Source organism: Papaver somniferum, unplaced genomic scaffold (assembly GCF_003573695.1).
Source record: "Papaver somniferum cultivar HN1 unplaced genomic scaffold, ASM357369v1 unplaced-scaffold_75, whole genome shotgun sequence".
Lineage (NCBI taxonomy): Eukaryota > Viridiplantae > Streptophyta > Magnoliopsida > Ranunculales > Papaveraceae > Papaver > Papaver somniferum.
Window position 1 is genome coordinate 1,499,744 of NW_020650415.1, and position 19,447 is coordinate 1,519,190.

The window sequence follows — 19,447 nt, forward strand, 5'->3', positions numbered from 1 at the left end:
ATCACTCTCTTGTCATATGAGCATCCCTTTTGAAAGACGGAAATCTATCAAAATAGTTGAATTATAATATTAAATATCATTTCTTATCCAATCTCAAAGTACAAGATTTGGGTGCTATCGTATGTGAATTGCTCTTTCTCTTTGCAATTTATTTGAGTTTTGCATATTTCTTTATATTTGTTTCATGTTATGTTTTATTTGTTTTTCTTGAAAACCATCAAGTAAACGCTTGAAATGAAATTATAGTTTGATAAAAAAGAAAGATAAAAATAAAGTTTAAATTTCATGAATTGAACGAACACAAGAAATATATTGCAACGCATACAAAACAAAAATAAATAAGCAATCAATAATCTCTCCAAAACTCAACCAACCAATTACAGTGCATCCTTATCAATTTTTAACAAGAATATACAAAAAAATTTAAGAAAAACAATTACGAGAAGAAAAAAACTGAATAATTCTCTTTTTCTTTTCTTAAAGCAAAAACCAAATGAGAATCCTTCCTTTTTTTTATTTTTTTAAAATCCTTCTTGTTTCTTTTTTTCCATTCTTTGAAAATAATTTGTTTTAAGGTAAATCAATTATTTATGCAAAATAATTTAAAATATCTTTTATCATGAGCATGAGAAGAAACTATTAAACAGTCGGGTAAAGGTGCATGGGCAGCCGTGGCTTGGCAAGAGCACAAAGTGGTTTAGCCAAGAACAGATCATGACACGACTCACTGAGTTCGATTGACTCTCCTGGTGGTGCACTCTAGCTGAACCCTTGAAGAAGCCTAGCCAATAACATCACTGTCATTGACGTCCCAAGCGGGACACCCATGCATCCACGCCGTCCAGTGCTAAAAGAAATGAAACGAAGATCGTTCTCAACCAGCTCCACCACCTGTTCACCCGAGCCATCCAAATGCCTCTCGGGTTTAAACTTCAGCGGTTCATCCCACACTTTAGCATTACGGCCAAGTCCTGGGCGACTTAGAAGTACCTGACTTCCCTTTGGGATGAAATACCCGGCCACGACTGCATCTGATATTGCGACGTGTGGTAGGTTGAATGGAGCAATTGGGTGTAGACGGAATGCTTCTCTAGCACATGACTTGACGTAATTTAGACGCGGAAAATCTGATTCTTGCACAAGTCTGTCTTTCCCGACAACCCTGTCGATTTCTTCCGCCGCTTTTTGAAGCATTTCAGGTTGGTTGATCATCTCTGCCAGTGCCCACTCAACTGCATTTGATGGATTGTCTACCGATGCATATATCAAATCCTGTACATAAAGAAGAAACCCTATAATAAATTAAACACTCCAAGCTCTTATGGAAGTTATATGGAAATTTCCGATCATGCATGCAGAGTAAACGTACACGTACACTAAAGAATCCATGCATGTAGAGTAAACGTACACGTATGTCAATTCATGTACTATGATTTTATATGAAATCTTACCGCTGATTGAGCTTTGATTTCCTCAGTCGATAGCAAAGGGTTCCCATTGGCATCCTTGAGACAAATGAGAACGTCAAGGAGATCATGTGGTTGTTTCTTGTTGATGAATCTATCACCATCAGCTGATCTCCATTGCTTGATTCTCTCATCAATAACAGGATCATGATAACTGTTAACAATCTTTGATGCTTTCTTCATGAGCTTTTCATGACCATCTAAATCTAACCATCTTAAAATAGGCATAAAATCTGCTACACTGAATGCATAGAGTAGAGATAGAACATTGAATAATGCTTGTACGTATTCTTCTTCTTCGACACCAGGACCTCCATCTTTTCTTCCTATACCAAAATACCTCATATTGAACATCAATTTTCTTATAACATTTCCACTATACATTCTAGATACTGTCCTTATGTTCACAACTCCACCAACATAATTAGTAGTGCTGTTATCAATGCATTGGTTGTAGATGTATCGAACAAGGTTGTCGGCTTCCTCTGATCTCTTTTCAAGAAGACATCTGAGTCTGGAAGGGGACATAAGTTCAGAAGCCACCACTCTTCTCATCTTCTTCCATTGATCTCCTAATGGTGCAACGGCAACTGATAAGAACCCACGGCTGGAATACTCCGTACCCATTGTGATAGGCCTTGTCGCAAATGTAGCATCTTGTTTCTTCAAAAATTCTCTAGCAATCTCAGGTGAAGTCACTGGAATTATATGGACATTTCCTAGACGAACACTTAAAATATCGGTATTCATGTCCTTCATGAGTTTGTCTATCCATCGAAATGCGGGCTTTTTGTGAAACAAGTCTGGGATATTACCAATGATCGGCCACGAGACAGCCGGTCCAGGTGGTAGTGGAAGAGAGCTAGATTTTGTTTTGCTACTTCTTTTGGATTGGGTTTGAAGGAAAAATACGAAAATGGATATTACAAATACAAGTTCAGTGGTTGGGATGGAGGAAATGAGACCAGAGGTAGCTACGTCAGGAGCACCGCATCTCAGAGTTAAGAAAGAAGACATGACCAAGGTACTAGACGTATTATTTTCATGATTAGCACTAGTACAAAAATGGACTAGTACCAGTGCTAGTAGTCGCAGCTTCTGATGATTCCTGACCTTTTAGTACTAGTAAATTGTGTGATTAGTGTGCTTATGAGAATCTTCCACTGACATATGGAGCTGGAATCAGTACTGATCCTAAGTTGGGTTATTTGTGATCCGAGGTCTTATATACTACTCTTTACTATCGTTTATTTATTTGTTTGTTTATTATAATCTAAGGCCCAGAAGGCTACAGATCTGCCTCAACCGTTGGCAATAACCAAACTGGAGGACGAGACTAGCAGAAACAAATATCTATGCCTATGTATATGGTTTGTGATTTGTTGGTGCTAAAACTCTAATTAGTGATCAGGATGAGTGTTATAATGGTGATACCTCTAATTAATTGTTGTTAACTATAAAAACATTATGTTTTACTTCAACCTTGCTCCTTGACACGCTGGATAGCAGCTGTCAGCTATTCCTGGAGTAGCTAACATAGTGGCAGAGACCCTTTATATTCCCTCAGTTACACTTTAGATGCGGTTTCGAAGTTTTCACGTAGATTAAAAAAAGAAGAGATTAAAGTGAAAAAGGGGAGTATGAGTTAACATGATTAAATAAATAAATTGCATATATGTTCTAAATAATATTTTCTATAAAATTTAACTTGACTGTTAAGGTTGAAATGCAGTGAACTCGATATTGGTATAATAATTTCTTTTGCCTTACTTTTTTCAACTTAAAAGTTAAAATGCAGTCGAAGGCTACAGCTGGAATAATGATCAAGGGATAAGGAGAATTACTGCATCATAACCACCATAAGTTTTGGGTAATCACTATTGAAAAGTCTAGTCCTATAGATAACAGAATTTGGTACCCCTTGTTACACAGTACACTCATCTTGTTTTGTTGTGTGTTTATTTGGTTATTTTATTCTTTGTAGTGAGAAACATTAAAGAGGTGGGAGATATATTTCTTAGTTATGGAACAATTCCTGAATTTGAAGGTATGGGTGGTGTAAATTGGATTCTCATGGTCCTGTTAAATAAAAAAAAACCTGGATTTGCTTTATTTGATCTTCATGAACTTCAACTTGAAAAATGTGATCGCTTGTAGCTAAAGCAAAAATAGGTTGTTGTCATATCTGGATAATTAGGTTGGTTTTGTCTGGCTTATGTTGTGTGAGGTGCTAGATGAGGTGTGGCGAGGCGTCAAGACCTTCGCCTCGCCTCGCCTTGCGCCCAAGTAGATCTAGAAAAATAAAATATAAAAGGTAATGTCTCATATTTTGGCGCCTTGGAGCCTAATTAATTAGCTAGGAGCCCCATGCGCCTCTGGTGGAGCTCGACTGTCACAACATAGGTTTGGATTATTATAGGGTACATATTGTACATGAATGTTCGTTTTTACCCCAAAATGAATGGAAAATTCTGAAAGAAATATTTCCCGAACCGCTATATATGTTGTAAATGTACGTATACACCATGTTTGGAGAGACATAAATTTCGCAGCCTCATTAACTTCTTTACACGCCTTGAGAACCCTCAAGCTCCTTCTATCCCCCGAGACAAGAATTTGAAAAAGAACTTATTTAACATGTCATAAACCTTCTGCTCATCCCTCCTTTTGTTATTTGAGACTGCGCGTTGGTTTTCAGGTGCATTAGTTGGCCTCTTAAACAAAACTCCTCCCCTTAAAGTATTAGCATGCTAGAAAGGAAGAAACCAAAGTATACGAAACAGTGACTTTTGCTGCCCCAATAGCATATTTGTGCCGCCAATTGACCGTATCGTTTTGCTTCTTTATGGCTATTGGCTCTTTCAAGCACTGTAAATAAATCTAATACACTGAAGATGCATCAACCATAAATTCAATATTGCATTGTTTAATCGAACCAAAATGTACCTAAAGCACTTTTTGATGCACTATGCATAAAACGGCCTATGTAAGCGATTGCATACACACATCACTTTTGATACATGAAAGGAATTGCACATCTAGATTTGCTATTGCATTTTCGGAAAGCATTGTGCATGATGTCCAATGAAGTGCTACTACTGTAAAAAGTTTCTTTTTTCATGATCTGAAATGGATAAAGCCGGAGAACTTTTTTATTTATTTAAAAGGAGATAGATGCTACAAACTCTCAATTTCCACGATTATAATAGTGGAAAGATGCTATATTGCGGTGGTACGTGGGTTGATATTGTGATTTACATAGATTTGCTGGGGTCAGGAATTTGTTTTCGGGGTCGAGAGATATGTGGTCATTGTTGCACTTGCGTTTGTAGCGATAAGTCGTCAACCAATGAGATGGGACTAGAGCCAACTTGTGGTTTATAGACTGCATTAACAATGAACAGTTGGCCGGGACTGATGACAGTTAGGTATTATTAGATACTCAACGGAGGTTCATGGATTGAACTTCACAACTTTGGAACTCTCATCGTTGTTCTTGGATTGAACTTAATAAAAGAAAAGAAAAACAGAAACATGAGAGGACTTAAATCTAGAAACAAAAAAAGATGAAAAAATCAGTAAAGAAAAAAGGGCTCCATTAACAACTGTGCAAGAAAGAAAAACTACTTCTTCAATCTTTGAACGATACAATGGTGGGCACACACTGTTCTCGATTCTGCTGTTCCTAGCTTGGCCTGCTGCATCTTTAAATTATATTTTTCCTTACACACGGACAAGTGACTAGTCTAAGAAACTGGTCCATTTAAACTATGACCTTTATAAGCCTGCCAAAATGCAGACAACTACAAGTCACCAGAGCTTAAGATTTTCAATAACATAGATCAAATTATCCTCACGAGCTTCTCCTCTCGAGAACCCAGCAATCATATATAAGTACTCTAATTTACAAACCATTAAGGGAATTTTAAACAAAAAATTAACAATTTGGATGTACTTGGTTTTTAAGATCACGTAAAAAGTTCTGCAAATTGACAAAATTTATGTGTAGATTGGAAAATAAGTTATTTTTGAATTGTTGATATAATTTAATTTATCCATAAAAAATTTATTTACCCGTGATCAACATTATTCTTTTTGTTACCTGACATGTGTTCAGGCTTACACTTTCTGTAACCAGTCATCCACTGATTAGACGCAGTACGATCATTAAATATATTATTAACGATTTTATGTTGACAACAAAATATTATGAGTACTCTTCCGTGACAAAATCCAGTGGTTAGTAGGAGAGCGTCTTTAGCATTTCGGTCACAATAACCTGAAATCGGCCCGCCACTCTCACAATCGGATTATATCCGGGGTTTTCTCATGGTATATTAATCATATTCGATATATTCATCTCATGGACCATATGCTGTTTGGATATAGATTAAGTTTATATAATTAAGAAATGATCTTATTATTTATATATTGTACTTTTGGATTTGGTTTGTTGATTTATATATCGTCTAGTTAATTTGATTTTTCCCGGTGAAATTTTAATCTGGCTTTTTTCTTAACTCTTTCTACGAGAATCTTATTTAGCACCTTTACTTTATTTTATTTCCATACTGCTTTCACTTTTTATTTTAAAAATCGTCATACCATATTTTAAATATTATTTTTCTATTATAATGTAAACTCCATTTGGGATTTATCCAGCATGTCCAACATCTGATTGAGTGTGTTACTCAATTTATTAAGTAAAATTCTTATAAGTTTTTTTAAAACAAAATAAAAATGGAAAATCATATCCAAGATGTCCCCTAAAAAATAAATCCTTATTTTTGGCTTACCTATAAAAAAAAATTAGGGGTTCAAGTTTTCCAAGTTATAGCAAAAAAAACCCTCCCTACATGTGGTATGCATGAAAATAGTTAATCTATGATTGTTCAGCTAGGACCTATCGTTGTTGAAGCATGACTCGGCACTTCCTCAAATGGTTTCATTGCTTCCAGAACGTAGGGTTTAAAGGGCGTCCCTATATGAGAGAAGACTTGTGGGACAAAAGTGGAGGATAATAAGCAATAAAGTATATTACTACACCTCACTACACGAAATGCGAGAATTTGTAACACCCTATTTTATAGCGGATATTTTTTAAGTAACGTCTTATCGACGTTGGTAATTTTGTAATGTTGGATAATCTTTGCAATAATTGGTATCTGTTACAGAGTTTCGGGAGGGTGTGGGTAATTACCTTCTTATCCTCAACTTAAATTGGCAAGTTACATTGTTACCCCCCATTACTACTATTAGAGCCTCTATTACTACTATCAGCTCCCAACTTAAATTGGCAAGAGTTACCCAGCCTCCCAACGATTCTGGCTTTTTTATCCATCATTTTTTTCCTATTATAACTCTTCATTTTAATTACTGAAAATCAGAAAACAAAACTAAAATCAATGAAATTAGTTTTTCGTTTTTTTTAATTGTGCAAAAATTGAAAGGGAATAAATATGTCGAGAACAACTGAGAGCCTGAGACATTTCTCCACTCATTTCTCTTTTCCTCTCCGTCCATTTTACTCCATCGATTTGAGCTTCGGAAACATCGATATGCAGCTGCATAGAACTTCATTAACAACACGAATCAGTCAATTTTTCTGTGAATCATCGATGTAACCCTAAATTTAAGTTGAATCGATCTCTCATAGAAGTTTTGACACTGATTCACAATCTTGGAAATGCAAATCTTGGTTATCATCATCTAAGGTATTTCATTTATTGGTTTTTCTCTAAATCACTGTTTTTCGACATTTGGGGGTTTAATAATTTTACAAATTAGAGGTTAGAAACTATTGGTTTTGAATTTGAATGATGCAATTTCTGATGGTGTTTATGAACATGTATATCTTTTAGATTTATATGTGATTCTAGATTTTAGGTTTATGGTTTTTGTGTTTGTCGAGTGTGATTAAGAAGATTTGTATATGCAATTGTGGATGTTGCAGTACATTGTATTATTTTTTAAGAATATCTCAGTGTACTTTGTAGGTTTAGTTGTTAATTAGACTGAGTCAGACATAGTATTTTACTTATTTGTAGAATGTCACAATTTGTTTATAGGATATCTCCATTTGTTTGTAAATGGGTGAATCAATCAATTGTGTATTGAAGCAGTAGCTCTAATTAGAATCCCGACCAGTTTCAACAATTTAGATGAAAATCAAAGAGAAGTTATTGTTCATAATTTGTTCCCTTTGCCTAGTCAGATTCTAGTTCTTTATGAATTCATTGCCAAAGTGGTTTCTTGGTTCAGTGGTCAGAATACATTGTAGATTGGAAATTATCTGTTTAGTTTCCTTTTGTAGAGAAGATGCCATAAATAGTCATTTTAGGCATTCAGTGGAATGTCTCGTCCTTTAGCTATTCACGCCTATTCAAAGGCATGCGCAACAAGTCATAAACCCATCATAACTCCTCCTTAACTCCCACAATGAAATCCATAGAGTTATGTTTCCAATCCTGATCAGTAATTGGCAGAGGTTGCAAAAGTCCATGTGGATGAACATGCTCACCTTTGTGCCTTTGGAAAACATCACACTGGCTAATAAATTGAAGAATATTTTTTTTCATACCAGACCAAAAGAAATATGATTTAGCTCTGACATAAAAAGGTTGGATGCCAGAGTGACCACCGACAGAAGAAGAGTGAGTTGAAGAAAGAATTAATTGTCTCACCTGCTGGCCATGACCAATATACAGTCTATTCTTGTATCTGAGGATCCCCTCTTTGAGTGTGTAATTAGGTAAACAATAAGGGTTAAGTAGAAGAGATAATATAAGCTGATGCACTTTAGTGTCTTCACAATAACTATCCAAAATATCTCGAGTCCAAGAAGGAGTAGAAGAGTGGAGAACATGACAGCTGGCATCATGACAAGGCAATCTAGAAAGCGCATCTGCTACTTTGTTATCCACACCCTTTTTATAAAGAATTTCATAATCAAACCTTAACCATTTTTGTTGGAGAATGGTGGTGATCCTCTGCTCCAATAAGAATTTAATGCTTTGGTGGTCAGTCTTAATGATGAAATGGTACCCTTGTAAATAGTGTCTTCATCTAGTCACAGATTGAACAATAGCTAATAGATCCTTTTCATAAGTTGAGAGACCACATGCCTTGGGACCTAAAAGTTTACTGTAAAAAGTAATGGGTTTACCTTCCTGCATGAGAACAACACCAATAGTGTGATCAGAGGCATCAGTATCTAAGATGAAAGGCTTGGACAAATCAGGAAGAGCCAAGACTGGAGCAGTAGTCATGGATAGCTTAAGTTTCTCAAAGGAAGCATTAAGGCTGAAAAATATCATTCATAAGAGCTTGAAAAGTGGCTGGAGCATTGGTGAGACCAAATGGCATAACCTTGAACTCATAATGACCCTGATGTGTTCTGAAAGTTGTTTTGTAGATGTCTGACAAGTGCACTCTGATTTGATGATAACCAGACTTTAAATCTATCTTGGTAAATACTCCAGACCCATAGAGCTCATACAATAATTCATCAATTACAGGAATAGGAAACTTGTCCTTGACAGTGATGGCATTTAACCTCCTATAGTCATCAACACAAAACCTCCAAGATCCATCCTTCTTTTTGACCAAAAGAATGGGTGAGGAAAAAAGGATGTGGCTAGGTTGAATGATGCCAGAATACAACATCTCTTGTACCAATTTTTCAACAACTGATTTTTGAATGTGTGGGCATTTGTATGGTCTCATATTGGGTGGCTCAGAATTTGGTTTCAATGGAATTTTGTGGTCTAGGGGTCTTTGTAGAGGTAATTGAGTGGGGGTCTCAAAAATGTCAGATAATGGGAAATAAGATCAGTTATTTATGGAGGGGTGGGTGTAGGGGAGGTAGCACTGGATATAGAATTAAGTTGAGCGCAAATACCATGTGGATTCTTATGAAAAAAATTCTCCAAAGAAGCAGCACTTACCATTTTGAAAGAAGGAGAATCAGAAACTCCCACTAGTTTGATCTTGTTTCCCTTGTGGTTAAAGGTAATGCTGAGTATAGAAAAATTGAATAACACATCTCCCAACTGCTTTAACTAATCTGCACCTAACACCATATCACAGCCTCCTAAGGGAAGTAACCTCAAATCCCCTGAAAAAGATGGTTGTGCATAGACCATTGTAACCCAGAGCACATTCCAGCACTAACTGTCTTATCTCCACTTGCCACTGTCACTAGTAGCTGCTGAGTAGAGGTGATGTTACAATTGAGACATTTAGCTAGAGCATCATCCAAAAAACTGTGGGTACTACCTGTATCTATGATAATGGACACTGCATGGCCATTGATACTCCCAAGTATTCTTATAGTCTCTCCCATAGGACTACCAGTCAAGGCATGAAGAGAGATCTCCATGTCAGAGTCCACAAGAGAAGTAAAATCCTCTTCAGATGATTGATGTTCAACCTGAGCTTCCTCTTCAGAATGTTCTTCTCCCACTAACTAGTACAATTGCTGCTTTTTGCAAATGTGACCAAACTGATAAACCTCATCATAATTATAACACAGACCCTTCTCCTTTCTATTTTTCATTTGCTCAGGAGTAAGTATTTTAATGGGAATGAAAGAAGGGGATCTTGGAGAAGAAATAGGGGAAGGTTTGAGAGAATTGGCTTTATGAGGGTAAAGTGGAGGAGGGGATGGTTTAAGAGGGGATAAATTTTTTTGAGTGGGTCGGACAATTTTTGCTTGGACTGTAAGTGATTGCTATTGCATTCTAACAAGAGAAAAAGCTTGCATGAGATTAGTAGGGTGAAACATGAAGACAGAATGTCTGATCTCCTCCTTTAAACCTCCAATAAAGCCCATTACAAAATAAATCTCAGGTAATCCAGGTAAAACACTTAGCAATAGGGCTTTATAATTTTCAAACTCTTCAAAATAATCATCCACTGAAGTAATTTGGGATAGCTTATTAAAGATGCCTACAATGTTCTCATTAGCTGGGTTCTCAAACCTAAGACCTGCTTGTTCAGCTAACTCAAACCAAGAATACACAGATCTAATAGATTGAAGGTTAAGAAGCCATTTATCGGCCTTTTCCATCCAGATGATAGCCGTCATAGTCACTTTCCGTGCTTCATCCCTGATGTTATGAAGATTAAAGTAACGTTCACACTTTTGAATCCAGCCTCTAGGATTTTCATCATCGAATCTGAGAAAATAAAATTTAGGAATTTGTTGAATCGACTCTCTCATAGATCCAGATTAGTGTGAATTAGACTCATCAGTCTCGAATTAGGAGTTAACCTTATGAGTTGTTCTGTTTATCGACTCAGGAATATCTTCTTGTCTTTCTCGATTATCATTTTTCTTCCCCGAGAATAATTCAAATTGAGAACGCAGCTGAGTTTGTAAGTCTTTTTTAGTCACCATCTGTATTGTAAGATTATCAACCTTTCCATTTAAGGAACTGAATTGAGACTGTAAAGAATCAATCTGGGATTGTTGTTTCTCAAATTTTTCTGCTAAATCTTTACAGGTTGGCGCACTGGAGCCTCCCATGGTGAGGAAAGAAAGCTCTGAATACCAATTGTACTGTTCTAGTACAAAATTGGAATCAAGGATGGAGAAATTAAGCTAAGTCTACAATTTATGGCTAAGATAACAATATCTTCTCTTCATTTAATAACTCGTCTCTCTCTCTTAAAAACTAAATAGCCAAACTCTAAGCGAGCAATGGCGCACTAATCGAGTAACAGATGTCAACCAACGAGTCGTCCTCTAAACACGAATAACAAAATACACTCAAAAACAAATAAATTTGTAATAAGAGGAAATGATAATCACACCCCATAAAAGGATAAGGCGCCCCCCAATGTAAAATAGTCTTGGAAGGTACATGAGACAACCTCATAAAATCAAAACTGAAATGAACAACTAAATTAGGTTACTGTTATCAAACAATTACCTCAAGATAACTTTCCTCAAACCATTGAATCGGATTCTACTTCTCACCTTGGTTTTTATTCACCAACACATCTCAAGACTACCCATAACTCATCAGCACAACTCAAACCGTACCCTAAATCTTCAACCCATTGCTGATTCTCAATTTGGGAAAGAACATAAACCCTAATCTTCTTTAATCCCGAATTACTCTCAATCCTTGACCCTAATTAATTTTAACATCAATACCCATCTCAAATCATTCTTCAATTCTTCTCTGTGAATCGAAAATCAGATATTAAATCTTCTTATTTGCATTCAACAGACAGAACCCAACTTCAATTGAACTTCTAGAGCATCAATTTCATCTTGGAATTCACTTTTGCGACTTCAATGAAACCCTAATTCAAATCTCCACTATGATTCTCCACTGATTCGTCACTGAAACAACTTCAAGGCTCCAATTAAACCACAACCCAATTATTACTTATCCTTCAACAGTACCATATCACCATCAATTCCTCAAGAACTTCATCCTTAGAAACCCTAACTTCTATTTCACTTCCTCCTTCGAGTCTGGATCATCAACGGACAATAACAACATCACTAACAGATAACCCATGATTTGTTCCACCTTCCACTGTTCAGAAATCTCTCATTTGATCTCTCGAATTCGCAGAGGAGAAGAACATAAGAAGAAAAAGGAAGAAAATAACAAAGAAATATGAAGAAGAATGAAAAGAAAAGAAAAGAAAGAGAAACGAGAGTTATCTTCTCGATCTGTAGATAAGGCCGAACAAGATGATGAGACACCCACTCACTTCGACACGTGCAGCCCAAGGGTAAAATCCCAAAATTATTATTTAACCCTCCGAAAAAAAATTGATAAATTATCTTCATCCGGTATCCGAATGACACGTTTGAGCAGTTCATTTCCTATAACTTTTCGAGATCTATCTGAAAAAGCGGGGGTCTAACAACAACGCCCAATATTTCGCTTAGAAATATGTATGGACAAACTCCAATATACTTTGCTAAAGAATCAACTAGACAGTCAGACTCAATCAAGATTAAAGTATATCGAGGAGTTAATATCTCTCTCTTGTTTTAATTTACTCAAGATAATAGAAATCAGCGAGTTTTTAGCCAAACACAAGGAATAACTTGGACGGTACCAAAGACCAATATCCATGGATCAATCAATGACAATCAACAAACAAAGGTTGGATTACTCTAATTGATGATCTAGCGCACAACCTGTGTTATTTCAATTATAAAGACAAAACAATATAATGCAAAAATTAAAATAACACAGACACCAGAAATTTTTTTAACGAGGAAACCGCAAAAGGAGAAAAACCCCGGGACCTAGTCTAGATTGAACTTACACTGTATTAAGCCGCTACAGACACTAGCCTACTCCAAGCTAACTTCGGATTGGACTGTAGTTTCCCCAATCAGTCTCCCACAGATCTAAGGTACAGTTGTACTCCCTACGCCTCTGATCCCAGCAAGATACTGCGCACTTGATTCCCTTAGTTGATCTCACCCTCAACTAAAAGTTTCTACGACCCAAAATCGTAGGCTTTGACAATAAACAAATCTGTCTCACACAGACAAGTCTATCAAGGATTAATCTGTCTCCCACAGATAAACCCTAAAGGTTTTGTTCCATCTTTTGATAATAATCAAGGTGAACAAGAACCAATTGATAATCCGGTCTTATATTCCCGAAGAACATCTTAGAGTTATCAATCACCTCACAAAAATCTTAATCGTATGGTAGAGAAACAAGATGTTGCGGAATCACAAACAATGAGACGAAGATGTTTGTGACTACTTTTATATCTTGCCTATACGAGATATCAATCTCAAGACAATCAATATGATTCTACTCGTACGAAAGAAGATGCAAGATTAGATCACACAACTACGATAAAAGTAGGATTGGTCTGGCTTCACAATCCCAATGAAGTATTTATGTCGTTATCTTGGTTTTAGAAGAAGAAAACCAAAAGTTAAAGGAGTTCCGACTCTAGAACGCAAACTAGTATCACACGTAAGGTGTGGGGATTAGTTTTGCATAATACTAGATGTCTCCTTTATATAGTCTTTCAAATCAGGGTTGCAATTAAGTTACCTTGGTAACAAAGCAATCAATATCCACAGTTAGATGAAAACCTGATTTAGATTCAAGCTATTATTTCTCAAACGTTAGATCGAAAACTTATCTTATTACACACACTTTATAATGCACGTTTCTAGGTTTGTTAACCATACCCAAACGTATGCACTTGTTGGTTCAACAATAGTTAACCAAATGGTTATCCATATGAGCATTTCATATCAACCATGTTCTTCTTCACCATAACTAGTTCAAATGTCTTCAAATAAACTAGTTACAGAGTTGTTCAATTGCAAGGAAATCTCATGTACTACACAAGACATAATTTAAGCAAAGATGATTCGATTCACTTGAATCGGTTCATGAACTTTTATAGTCACGGTTTGCAAACTGCATTCCTTAGTCTTTTTAAGTTTAAGTTCAGAAATCAACTTCAGATATATAACCTTCTCAAGTTCGCAGACTAGGTCCGCGGACTTAAGTTACCGGGTTGAGTTTACAAACTCCAGTAGAAATTCTCGGGAATGAGAACTTCGCCGGTTCGCGGACTGGGTTCGCGGACTTAGCTCCACGCAAATAGTTTGTCAACTCCAGCAGAAATTCTCGGGGTTTGAGAACTTCGGCAGTTCGCATACTTGGCTCACGCCATTCTTCCGGTTCTCTTGATCAACAAAGTTCGCAAACTTTGGTTCAAGAAATAGGACTTATACATAAATGTGTTTCCACAATAATGCTTATGTCCACCATTGATTATGTAATCTAAACCCTCATTTCAATCATTGAAACATTCTTAGAGGACGTTATACAGTCGTTACACCATTTCTTGTCAAAGCAATTTTCAAGATGATTGAAACATATCATGACTTCCGTCACATGTTAAATATAAACTTGGTTAAAGCGAAAAGCTTACCAACTCATATTTCGAGATATAGATAGGCGAGGTATACTCGGCTCGAAATACCAAATGTGTATAATCCAAGTCTATATATATAGCATACGACTTCTTGTCTCAAAGAGTATGAGATAAAGTAGATAGACTTTTGAGTGATAGATACACTACAAGAAAACTTGGCTTTATCGATTGTTTTCTTACCAACTGTAGATGGTAGAATTCTTCAGCAACAATCTTTGATAACCAAAAACAGCTCCGGCCGGCAAAAACCTCTAACCACCAGTTTTCCAGCAACAATTCTAGGTGCACTCTTTTGCAACAACGATTTAACAACTGAAATATCATATTTGTTCCTACTATCCTCCACTCAGTATTATTGGTTAACGAAAATGTGTCGTGGAAGGTATAATTTTTTTGTCACTCGTCTTACCCACCAAAATAATTTGTCGGTTGCCAACCATCAAACTATTGATGTCATTAGTACCTTTTAACCACAGGATTTTGACAACTAAAAAGTACAGTCCAAGGTAAATACTTCAAGTCACTGTGTGTGGCCACCAAGTCAATATGTCGATAGACATTTATACCAACCCATCGGTTCTTTGGTGTAGTTAGTAGCTTTCAGCCACCATGATATGAAAACTCCGAAGGTTGATGGGTTATTAAGCCTGCAAAGACATATACGTTCAAAAGTTTTTTTCTTTTATAAACAACTGATGGATAATTAATGGGTTAATTAGAGAAAGATCTAGCAATATATGATACAATAGATAAATAATAAGTAAAAGGATATATGACGAGAAAAATTCATCAAGCGAAACCGAAGGATATGGGTGAATTTTATGAAGAACGAGTGAAAAGATAGATAATGAGGAAAATTGATCAAGCGAAAGATAGATAAATGAACTATAGTCTATGAAAATCTTAAATAATTAATCTTCTAAATATAAAAAAGAAACGAGAATAAATATTTTAATCCAAAAAATAACCAAAACGCATAACAATTTATTCCAATGTATAACTGAAATCCTTAAAAATGTTCAAATTGGTACCATTCTATGTTCTGGGAGATACCAAGTCAAGTTATTAAATTTTAGGAAAACCTCGGACTCGCTCATTTGAGATAATCAGGCCACCCTATGTGACCCATGATAGGCTGTAGTGGGCTTTAGACTCATACGGGTCCAAATTTGAACGGTACAAAAAAGCCGAGTATTTTGGAGGATTATTTATGTCCATAGCTACTTTTACTCTACGCTCCTCTCTCACTAAAACAACCATCCATCCCTGGACATATGGATGGATCCAACCATTGATCTAACCAAAAAAACTAAAAATACAAAAACTTTGTCATTCGGATCGATGACCTGTCCCAAACAATCTGCAAAAATTCACTCGTACGGTACACTAGAAACCAACCCTAATCCTTTTCCTTCATTTCATTTTACAATAGTGTCATCCTTATCCTTCTTTCTTTTCTCCTCTCCTCTCTCGGCGGCGGAACTCTTCTTCTTCTCCCTTTACTTTCCAATCCAATAGATTAAAATTAAGATTCAAGAAGCCACTGATGATAACAAAGAAGAAAATCTTTGATCATTTTCATAATCGACGGCAAATCATAGCAGATGAGAAAAAAAAGAAAAACGGAAGGTAAATCGTTCGATTCCCGTCATTCTAGGGTTACAGCTTAGTGATAAAGAGTTTGCGGAAGAACACCGCAACCACAACAATTACCCATTTGGAGGTATCCCTAACACTCCATCTTTGTCCTAAGTTCCATTCTATTTGTTTGATTATTTCTGGATTCGTTTTCAATTAAGATTTAAACTCATAACCCTTCGATTTGTGGTGCAGGAGCACCAAAACAGTTCTCCTAACACAAAATCGTAGCTCATTTTTCTCAAACACTCTCGCAGATCTTCAATTTACTGGTAAATAAGAATCTTGGGATTTCAAAAACTTCTTCAACTATTATACTCCGTAAGTTTGGTTCTTCCATTTTTCTGTTGTTGTGAAATTAGGGTTTATGCAGGATAGTTGGGGTATTTTTTGAACCCTATATTTGTGTTTTGATGCTTTATGTATATGTCTTTTGTACATCAGAAATGGAGAACATTGTTGCAATGCAGCAGAACAAGAACCCTGTGGATGATAATCTGTGGGTTGGGGCCTGCTCAAGAGAATCATATTCTCTCCTTACTTCAACGGGTCTTTGATTTACAAGCTTTATTTGGAGCCAACTGATGCAGTTCCCAGCTTGGTAGACCATGTGAGTTTATATCAGTTTTGCTTTGTGTATATGCAGTGGTGATTTTGTTTTTTTAGAAGCATATATATAAAACCCTTGCAGTTGGGTCCTTTAAACTGCTGAAAATATTCAAGTTTAAAGAAGGAACTGTAGAGTTAATTTGATAATTATGTATTCTGCCTATTGCAGGTATCTTACAGACACCTTCATTATGCCATTTTGACTAAGATGGATATTCTGGTCTGGATTATTGGAGGCCCTAGTTACTTAGATCCTCCTCCTGTTGAGAAGGTAAAACATTCATGGATTGTTGCTTAAAGTTATCGAATTATCGTTTCGGAAAGACCTTGAACTTGGTTGCTTGTATCGATTTCGGTAGAGTTGGACATTGTTATATATTCGTTACTCTTGCTTGTATAAGTTGTCCCATAACTAATTGGAATGGTTCTTGTTTGCAGGAAGTAGTGGATACTCTTATCATATGAGCCACTTTGGTGGGAAGTACTGATAATAATTAAGTCTATGGATTACTCACTTTGACTACAGTTCTGTCGGGACAATTATTTTATGGTTTCTTTTATAAGATCTGTTCACTGAATGTACAAGGATTTTTTTGTTTTTTGCTACAATGAGGATTAGTTGGTCAACCCATGTTGTGTGAACATAAGCACTGCGACTTATCTTCTACATTTTACCATGAAAATTTGAAAGTGGTGAACTAACACCGGCTAAGGTAATAGTTTAATGGTCTTTTGTTCATCTTCGTGTGGGAAGGTACATTTTAGCGGGTTTATCTTATGTTTTAGGAGCTTGGTGGCATTGTAACAGAAGGATTTCTATTATTCTATCTTGTCGGTGTGAAGTTAGGTTTATGTTGGAGTTTAGATTTCTTGTTATACAGGTCCCTATCCTTCAGAATCAATGGGAGGAATTCCTAAAAAGCTTGCTCTTACAATTGGTATTGCTGTGGGCCACAGGCGTAGAAACAAGTCATTGGAAGGGCTCCAGATCATTGTCCAGCGTCTTAAGACATACAAGGCCAAGCTTGTTGTCTTCCCAAGGCATGCATGCAAATTCAAGGTAATTTTTTTTTCTGCATAGCAGATATTTGTTTTCCCCTGCATTTTTATGCTATCATGCTGGTGCCTTTTTTTAGGAGCTTCTGTATAGGCTCAACGATTCATACATGATGTAACCATTCTCTGGAATCTATTGTTTCTTTTAGTGTATTTTTCATTTATTTTGGTTGTGTTACCGTAACCATGCTCTCCAAATTTGTCAACAGAACTATTCCCGGGAAGCTGCGTGAATTTTGATGAGCCAGAGAGATAAATGGTGGATCCTGTTCAGAATGCAAAATGTGATAGTAGGATCTTTTCTAAGCTATATAATATGTAACAGATCTTTTCATGGATCATTAGGGAAATATTCCAGTGAATCCAGAAGAGTTGGGTTTTGATGATATTTCAGAACCTTAAACTTTTGATACAACACACCCTATTAAGTTCTTTCTAGTCTATAACAACTCTCTTTCATATTCCCACCTTGCTTATTTTGATTATTTTGATTTGCAGACATGGAAATACAACTTTGTCAACGAATCATCACGGGTGATTCAGTGAAGATGAGTTACACTGCTGGAGTTACAATGGTGTCTCGAACATTGTGGGTGGTGAAAATGCCAAGTGTATTGATCTCTCTACAGCGAAAGAACCAGAGATTTGGAATGCCATCAAGTTTGCAACTGGTAACTTCGTTTACCTTGTCTTCTGTCGTATTGGTAACGATGTTCTCCACGAGTTTTGCTTACATTAACTTCTGTTTGCCAGTGTAGGAAAATGTGGTTTACAGAGATAAATCTGTTACAGGTAACTTGGAATTCTATTGTTTCTATAGTATCTCTATGACCCATGACAAACCATGTTCCTCCCACAAGCACTCTCGTATATGCTAGGGCATTTTCTATTTTTACTGAGATCTTCCCCATCTGATTTGCATGTCTCAAAAATAAAGGAAAATAATTTGTTAATGGATGTGTCACGTTATGCTGCAATCTGATCATTATTGCATGTTGTTATTGCTGTTGCAGAGAACACTCCGAAGCTGGAGATCCACACTCCATGTGAAGGTGTACCTTCAGAAACCTCCTTGGATCCAATCATTTCCATAGTAAGAGCTTAGCTAAGTAAAGATGCATGATCTCAGCCGCTAGTAGTGAAGATCCAGACTCTCAGCCACTTAGGCCGGTGTGCGCTTTATGTATTATATTTGGATGTTTTGAAATGAAATCTAGATTTATCAAAATGTTAATGAATCAACGATGTTGAGTTTTATTATTAAAATATTAATCTAGATTTATTTTTCATGATATACTGATACCCTCTAGCAACTCAAATATTTAGCGGGACAATACTTTGGCAGAACCCTTGCACCAACTGAAAAACAGCGACTGAAATTCATATCCGACGGACACTATAAAGCCTAAAACTCTTGAGCAACCAAAATATAGTGGGAGGAAACTCTCTTCCGTCAGAGGTATAGCGGTTACAACCTTTCACCAGCAACAACAACTAAAATTCAGTGGGTTAATTCTTGTACCGGCTAACAACGTTTATAATTGGCCACCTCTACCAACAACGTTTAAGTCTTCAGCAGCAAATGGTTTTGGCAGTTAAATATTTCAGCAACAATGCTTCATGTGCTCTGCCAACTATAAACAGCGGTGACCGAAAATTGTGCCAACTCAAACCTGAGTTGCTTCATCGTAGTTGAAATATATTTACTCCAACAACATGGTTGGTAC

At 36.4% G+C, this 19,447-nt stretch overlaps 2 protein-coding genes across 8 annotated transcripts; one reads left to right on the forward strand and one right to left on the reverse strand.

Annotated features, from left to right (window-relative positions):
• Nucleotides 1-723: 723 nt before the first annotated feature.
• LOC113344257 (phenylalanine N-monooxygenase-like) lies at nt 724-2,496 on the reverse strand. Its single transcript, XM_026588262.1, has 2 exons — nt 1,452-2,496; nt 724-1,272 (listed from the first exon to the last, which is right to left on the reverse strand). Exons 1-2 carry the CDS (start codon nt 2,481-2,483, stop codon nt 760-762), a joined length of 1,545 nt encoding a protein of 514 aa, XP_026444047.1. The 5' UTR covers nt 2,484-2,496; the 3' UTR covers nt 724-759.
• A 13,377-nt stretch (nt 2,497-15,873) lies between these two features.
• On the forward strand, nt 15,874-18,965 carry LOC113344250. Of its 7 annotated transcripts, none has more exons than XR_003357715.1 (9): nt 15,874-16,140; nt 16,251-16,376; nt 16,500-16,665; nt 16,834-16,935; nt 17,103-17,724; nt 17,930-18,004; nt 18,219-18,391; nt 18,474-18,512; nt 18,734-18,965. XR_003357715.1 is itself a non-coding variant. In XM_026588257.1 (4 exons), exons 1-4 carry the CDS (start codon nt 17,977-17,979, stop codon nt 18,812-18,814), a joined length of 327 nt encoding a protein of 108 aa, XP_026444042.1. In that variant the 5' UTR covers nt 17,945-17,976; the 3' UTR covers nt 18,815-18,965. The 7 variants fall into 7 exon arrangements, 4 of the variants coding, with proteins under 4 accessions (XP_026444042.1, XP_026444041.1, XP_026444044.1 ...); XR_003357717.1 differs by having other exon boundaries at nt 16,251-16,327; XR_003357718.1 differs by lacking the exons at nt 18,219-18,391; nt 18,474-18,512; nt 18,734-18,965 and having other exon boundaries at nt 17,103-17,377; nt 17,622-17,724; nt 17,930-17,942.
• The last annotated feature ends 482 nt before the right edge of the window (nt 18,966-19,447 follow it).

Bases quoted from the DNA above. Each gene is read 5' to 3' on its own strand.
- LOC113344257 (XM_026588262.1), bottom strand. From the start codon at position 2,483: ATGTCTTCTTTCTTAACTCTGAGATGCGGTGCTCCTGACGTAGCTACC. The intron at 1,273-1,451 runs GTAAGATTTCAT...CTTTATGTACAG, and splicing joins AAATCAAAGCTCAATCAGCG to GATTTGATATATGCATCGGT.
- LOC113344250 (XM_026588256.1), top strand. From the start codon at position 17,977: ATGGTGGATCCTGTTCAGAATGCAAAATGTGATA. The intron at 18,011-18,218 runs GTAGGATCTTTT...TTTGATTTGCAG, and splicing joins TCAGAATGCAAAATGTGATA to ACATGGAAATACAACTTTGT. The intron at 18,513-18,733 runs GTAACTTGGAAT...TTGCTGTTGCAG, and splicing joins CAGAGATAAATCTGTTACAG to AGAACACTCCGAAGCTGGAG.